Source organism: Sinocyclocheilus anshuiensis, unplaced genomic scaffold, assembly GCF_001515605.1.
Source record: "Sinocyclocheilus anshuiensis isolate Anshui unplaced genomic scaffold, SAMN03320099.WGS_v1.1 scaffold38, whole genome shotgun sequence".
NCBI classification, from domain to species: Eukaryota; Metazoa; Chordata; class Actinopteri; order Cypriniformes; family Cyprinidae; genus Sinocyclocheilus; species Sinocyclocheilus anshuiensis.
Window position 1 is genome coordinate 1,891,479 of NW_015544213.1, and position 7,396 is coordinate 1,898,874.

At 35.4% G+C, this 7,396-nt stretch overlaps 1 protein-coding gene across 4 annotated transcripts in view; it reads left to right on the forward strand.

Moving 5' to 3' along the window:
* LOC107697175 (ATPase family AAA domain-containing protein 2B-like) overlaps positions 1-7,396 on the forward strand; it is a 150,478-nt gene that overhangs the window by 28,814 nt on the left and 114,268 nt on the right. For all 4 annotated transcript variants that reach the window (XM_016497846.1, XM_016497845.1, XM_016497847.1 and 1 more), the window contains 8 exons: positions 3,938-4,034; positions 4,287-4,413; positions 4,815-4,970; positions 5,571-5,646; positions 6,138-6,239; positions 6,375-6,486; positions 6,599-6,714; positions 6,830-7,004. In XM_016497846.1, coding sequence (XP_016353332.1) covers positions 3,938-4,034; positions 4,287-4,413; positions 4,815-4,970; positions 5,571-5,646; positions 6,138-6,239; positions 6,375-6,486; positions 6,599-6,714; positions 6,830-7,004 — 961 coding nt within the window. The remainder of the gene's footprint in view (positions 1-3,937; positions 4,035-4,286; positions 4,414-4,814; positions 4,971-5,570; positions 5,647-6,137; positions 6,240-6,374; positions 6,487-6,598; positions 6,715-6,829; positions 7,005-7,396) is intronic.

Below are 7,396 nucleotides of genomic sequence, written 5' to 3' on the forward strand. Positions count from 1 at the left end.
TAGGGCTGGGCGATATAGCTAAAAAATGTATCAACGGTATAATGTTTCATATCGTTCAGTATCGATAATTATTGACATTTTTTATAACCTTTTTTAAAACAAAAAGCAATAGAAAAAAAAGTTTAAATTTAACCACTGTATTTATAATTAACACAATTTATTGAGACACATTTTTGTTTTAACAATCAAACACAATAAAAATTAAACACATATCTCATTTATAATGTTTTGTATGCAGATTAAATAGGTCTTTATTGTATAGGTCGAATTGTCTCCCGAGGCCACAGGAGGGCACAATGAGCAAAATAATGCAGCGCATTTACCAAGTAACTATAAAAACGTGCATTACGTCTAAACTCATAAAAAGCAAATATAATTTCGTAAATTGCATAAACGATTATGAACAAAACAGCATCATGTATTTATGCATTGCTTAATCCAAAGAGCTGAAGCGCCATTCACACAGATTGCATTTTAAAACATACAAGACGCAGTGAAAATGAATAAACCTCCACAAATTCGTGACGTGTTTTCTAAAAGTTTAAACTGTTTTAACTTTGCATGGCTTTCTATACATCTCTTGTGAGACGCGAGTGCAGCAGTCATTTGTTCGTCTAAAAAATGCGCTGAATATGCGTTCTGTGTGAATGGCTTGGTCACTCATTTCAGCATGTGTTTGTGTGTGCTGTCTGCGTCACTCATAGTACGTGCCTATATCGTGCGCTATATCGAACATTTTTTCAATCGATACCGAAGAAGGTGTACCGTCGATAAATATCGATACCGTTTTATCGCCCAGGCCTAATATAAAGGATAAACGCCAACCGGCAGGCAATTGTTGTGAATTGCAGGTAGTGATATTTGTCATGAGCATTTAAAAATATGTAGATTGTGCAGGAATTTCTGCTGGGTTTAGTGTGTAAATAATTTAGTTTACATATTATAGACTTTGCAGTTATACGTATATGTGAAATATTGCGGTTTGGACACTTTCATTGTGAATAGATTGGTTGGATTTACAAAAGTGGATTTAATTGACATTGTTTCTTTGCTTTGGGTATTCATAAACAACTCTCACATCTTTAAAAAAATTGTTTATATATTATGATTATATTGGCTGTGTATTAAAAAAAGGTTGATTTTGAAATACATTTTTATGATGCATTTACTGGGTTGTGTCCTAATCAGGTTTTTATTTTGAGGTAACATGTTGCTGCTAGTCAAAGACAGATGGTGGAAGTGTATTGGAGAGAGGAGACCTGCTGGTGTTGCACATGAATGGGTTGAGCTGCTTTACTCATTCTGAATGACGTTCTTCCATATTAAGCCTGTGAAGCCTGACATGTGAAGTACTAGTTAGAAATGTGCATTTGTTTTTTGTTGTGTATCATATTTGATACATCAGACTATTATGGATTCTATTAGGGATGTTCATTTCGGTTATTTTTCCTAACCAACAATCGACGCTCGTTAACCGATTATTAACCGTTAACCGACAAGATTATTTTAAATTAGAATTGAATTAAATTAGAAAGGATAAATGTCTGTGACCCATACTAACATTTGTTTCCCCGGGGATTAATTTTACATGCGCAAAAAGCAGTAAACAACAGAACATGAGGATTCACATGACCATCATATCACATCACGCACCTGCAGCGCTTCTGCGAGCGGAGAAAAACATAATAAAGCTAGGCTATATATATATATAACGAATAAATAGGCCTATACGAGAAATATAGTTTTACTTAAATAATAAATTAAGAAAATGAAAGAAACTGTGCAACGAGTAGCCTAATATGTAGAGTTTCGGTTCATTTTTGTGCTGTGCGAAAGGAAACAGACGGCAGAAAGTGGCATCCTATTTTTCTTTGAGCTTATTTTACAAAAGCACAAAGATTTGTTTTTATTGTGAATGTACACAAATAAAGGCAAACCTTTTACAATTCCGATTATCTTTATGAATAAAAGGAGTAGTTTCTTCCACTGTTAGAAGGAAAAAATTCAAGTGATTGTGCCGGCGCCGCATGCGAGCACTAAGCATTGCTACCTTGACAATGCAGCCTGTTCATTATCATAATAAAATACAGTCTGTCAAACATATGGAAAAAAAAAACACTGCTCAGTTTAAATATGTAGTAAAATCTGTGCCGTTAACTAAAATAGCCTAGCTATGTTTACAGAGTTTAATATATTGTTTGTAAACATTTCGCGTCGGCATTAGGCCTATTTATGAATGAAATAATAAAATGTATCGGCATCGGCCCCCAAAAAACCCATATCGGTCGGGCTCTAATCATTACTCCAGTCTTCGGTGTCCCATGATCCTTCAGAATTCATTCTAATATGCAGATTTGCTGCTCAGTAACCATTTCTGATTATTATCAATGTTGTAAACATTTGTGCTGCTTAATATTTTTGAGGAAACAATTTTTTCACGATTCTCTTATGAATATTATTTGAAATTGTTCTTTATGTCAGAGTGCTGGAGTTCGTCAGAAATAGAACGGGGCATCAGTTTACTGTCATGGATTTGTGAACATCACTGGGTTCTATTTGCTTGTCAAATCGCGCCGCTCACGTCTGGTGTAGACACGTTGTTTTGGTATTTGTGAATCTTAAGTAAGAAATAGAACGCGGCATCAGTTTACTGTCATGGATTTGTCGAGTCGTGTCGCGCCGCATCCACAGCAGAGAACGTCACTGGGTTCTATTTGCTTTCGTCAAATTGCGCCGCTCACGTCTGGTGTAGACACGTTGTTTTGGTATTTGTAAATCTTAAGTATATTCATATTCTGCTTTATGCTTACCTGGAACTGGAAGTCCTTTCACAAACTTGTAACTTTCATGCTTAGAGCAGAACCATGCGTCGTTCATTTATATTTCTACATGGCTTCCTGCAATACAACTTAACTCTGATTCTTCGATCGCACCATCTAGTGGTCTGTTATTGATACAACCACAACTGCTACAACTGATAACTGAGCGCTCAAGCAGGTACTGCGAGTCTTCATATTGAGGTAATTAAAACATGTCAAATTAATATTTTGCGTTCAATTATTTACTTATCAGACAAGTGGTATCCACGGTATTGCAAAATCCATATCATGGAACAACATAATACCGGTAGTCACATTCATACCATTATAGTGCCCACTCCTATTCTATAGTATGATATACAGAATATGAAGCATGAAGAGGTAAACAAAAAACACCCCAGTCTTATTCAGAGGCCCAAACTGAGGAAAAATATACAATTTGGTGCAGCTGCTTATATAATATTCATCAATGAAATTCTGATTGCTTGTAATGTAAATCAGTGAGATCTTTATAACAGTATATAAAATGCATATAAATATCAGTTGTCACTGTATATCCCAATATGTCTTAGTAAGATGATATTTGACTGCTTAGTTTTATGTTTAAAGTTCTGTATTTTTTATTGTGGGTGTAAAACATCGAATGAAATGATGATTGAGAGATGAACAAATAAGCGTTCCTCCTGATGGATCATATTTGATAGTCACATTTTAACATGATTTTTCTAATAGATAATGTATGGATAATCAAGTAAAGTAAAAAAATCGGTAAAGATTTCACAGCAAAACCTACTAGACTGGAAGGTCTAAAATGCCGTTTACTTGCTATTAAAGTATAAACTATCAATCAGATGACAGAAGGCATGTGAACGATTGTGTACAACATGTTTTTAGGTAAAGTTTTGATCATGTTGATAATTTAGAGGCCTTAAAATTTTGCGTATCAAATATGATACAGTAGGCTTTATAGGGTTAAAATAAACCTGTTTATGAATCTGGTACTAATTACTGATTTTTAGCATTTTTAAATATCTGGATCTGTATCACCGTTTGAGAACGGTTTTATTAGATTAAAAAGTTGTTTTGTTATTAAATGCATTTTTTATGTCTGTTTTTAGTACGGCAGAAGCAGTTCTTCAAGAGATGGACAACATCAGCAGCATACGGCAGAATCGGGAAGTGGAGCGCCTCCGCATGTGGACGGACACTGAACTGGTGACTCCTTCTATTCTTTAACACTGATGATTAAACAGCAGAACAATTGGGCCGCCTTATTTTCCATCTCATTAAGCAAACGATTGCCCACATTGAGGTTATTAAAATCCTGCTTCACTCTGAAGCATTGGCCTTTCTCTTCAGTGTGGGCTGTGAACCCACTGATGAGTCAAAACTCACACACCACAAACTCCATTGATTCTTCCACATTTCTCATTTAAATGTTTGTTGATTTTTTTTTTTTTGCTGCAGGAAAACATGGACATGTACTCCCGCGTGAAGAGGAGGAAATCGTTGCGTAGGAACACGTATGGAATGCAGGCGCATCACAAAGTCATGAGCAAATCAAAAGACCCAGAAGAGGAAGAAGGAACTGATGGTATGTGTGGACTGCGAAACTGCCCTAAACACAGTTTAATTGTTTGCATACAACTCAGTTGATTTTTGATTATTAAATACATTTGATTAATTCATTGATTATTAAATAGACATATTTTCTTGTTTTAGTTTACTTATTTAAAATTTTTGGCTTGTTTGTTTAAATTTTTTATTTATTGCGTCTGACTATGTCATCTGTCTTGTTTATTTGTTTTAAACCTATACCTTGTATTTCGTTTGTGAGACATGTCGTGTCCCCCGTCTGCAAAAAAAAGTGTAAAAGGGCTTTTCCATTGCAGAAGTTCTGAATATAATTTTTTTTTTTTTCGATTTTCAACTGATGCTGAAGAAAAGGTTTAGTTTGTTGTTTGTTTTAAAGAGTTCTCTTTTTTTATTTTTAAGAGTCACATGAGGAAGGAGAGGAGGATGAGGATGTGGAGGCTGATGATGATGAAGATGATGAAGGAGATGAGGCAGAAGAGGCTGGAGAAGAGAATGACAGACCGTATAACCTCAGGCAGCGTAAAACTGTGCAGCGATATGAAGCACCCCCAATAGGTACCTGCTCCGGACATATTCACTAGGGATGCACCGATACCACTTTTTCCAGTACTCGCCCGATACCGATACTTTTATTTTTGGTACTTGCCGATACCGAGTACCGATACCGATATTTTTATTGCATTTGTACATTTTTTAAATATTGGGTACAGAAACCAAAAGGGTATGTATAATGTTAGTTGGTTAACTTCATTTATCAAATAGATACAGTCAAACCAAAATGTATTCAGACACCTTCAATATTTCTCACATTATCACATTATATTCGCTATAGTTTAGAAAATGGTAATAAAATATGACAAGAACTCAGAGTTACACTGTGTCAGAACAAATTCATCTTGATAATGTTAGATAATTTTGATAGAAGGTATGTAGGCCCGATACCGATATCGGTATCGGTGCATCCCTAATATTCACACATGAGCATCTGTACTCAGACTCGCTTACCTGAGCTTCCTGTATTCCTCGAGTCATGCTCGAGCATCTAAAACATCCTTATGACCAGCAGATATTTCCACGCCATGCAGCGTGTGCATTTAATGGCTGTTTTAAATTATGATTTTGCCTTTTGAATGCGTTTCATTTGTGTTTTCTCAGAGCCAGTGAACAGGAAGCAAAGCAAGGGCTCTCTGTTCGACACACACAGATCTCCTGCAAGAAGAAGCCATATTAGGTGAAGAATGTTTTTTTACAGCAGTCCAATCCATAAGTTTCTATTCATGTGTTATTTCTTCCTTTTTGGAGGGCTATATTTTCTGTGTTTCAGGGTTGTTATTGTTAACTAAAACATTAAATAAATAAATGGAAATGAATTGAAAGTTAAGTGAAACAAAATAATATATTTAAAAATTATTAACTTATTAATTTTAGCTAGTTGCCAAGGCAACATTTCTCATTCTTTAATTTAATTTTAAAATTTTAAATTAATTGCTGTAGTTAAAAACTAGTATTAAAGCTGAAATAAAAATGAATAGAACTGTATAGACATATATATATATATATATATAAAAAAGACAAAACGTACAGCAAAACTTCTAAAAATTCAATTAAAATTAAAATGAAAACAAAATGTAAAATTAAACTACTAAAAATATTAATATAAAATAGCAAAAACTTCAATAGAATCTCGATACTAAAACAACACTCCTGTGTTTTCGTCACCAGAATAAAGAAACATGCCATTCACAGTAGTGAATCAACTTCATCGTCTGATGAAGAGCGCTTTGAGAGGCGGAAAAGCAAAAGCATGAGCCGAGCTCGTAACAGGTGACATTAAAACTGTTATCAAACAGAATGACTGGTTATTCACTTAATGTATGACTTATTACATGGCTAAAGTATGTGAACTTAGTAAGGTTTGACGTTACTTGTTTTTAATTTTTTGTCTATATTGTGTGACAGGTGTCTACCCATGAACCTGCGGGCAGAAGATCTGGCCAGCGGTGTGCTTCGAGACAGAGTAAAAGTGGGTGCCAGTTTGGCAGATGTGGATCCCATGAATCTAGACTCTTCTGTGAGTCTGGGTGTTATAATACTCCTCTACATTCTTTGATGCTTTGTTGATTTTAGACTAAGGAAAAAGATGCGTTGCAGGTTAGCATATGTTCTTGTCTCTTTCAATGCAGGTGAAGTTTGACAGTGTAGGAGGTCTCACCCATCACATCCAGTCTTTAAAGGAGATGGTTGTCTTTCCTCTACTATATCCAGAAGTGTTTGAGAAGTTTAAGATCCAGCCCCCAAGGTAAGGGTTTTTGCTTATATGATTGCTTTCTAGTTTTGTGTGTAAAAGTGCATCCGTTGGTGTGCTGTCCAAGGTTAACACTAACATGTTTGTATCATGTTTTCCCTCATTGCAGAGGATGTCTGTTCTATGGGCCTCCAGGAACTGGGAAGACGCTGGTGGCGCGGGCTTTGGCCAATGAATGCAGTCAGGGTGACAGGAAGGTGTCTTTTTTCATGCGCAAGGGAGCCGACTGCCTCAGCAAATGGGTGGGAGAGTCTGAACGACAGCTCCGCCTACTTTTTGACCAGGTGAGCTAGTAGACGACCTCACAATCCTGGCCCCAGTATGACCTTGAGCTAGTTTCTTTTGTCTGTGAGGTGATATTTATTGATGAACAGATATCGCACATTCCTGGATGTTTGTTTTATGTAAAAGAAATTTAGGGTTAATGATTTGAAAATGTTTGTGTTAAATCAATTGTTAAACTTCTTTGCAGTCTAAGTTTAAATATGAAATAAAAAAGTCTTAGCTTACGTTGAAAATCTACTATCTAAAATCTCTTTATATTTATTTGAGGAGAGGATTTCTATACATTTTTCCCCAGATTTTTTTGGAAGTATATAATAATATATTAAAGGGGTCATATGATGCTGCTAAAAAGAACATTATTTTGTGTATTTGGTGTAATGAAATGTGTTTA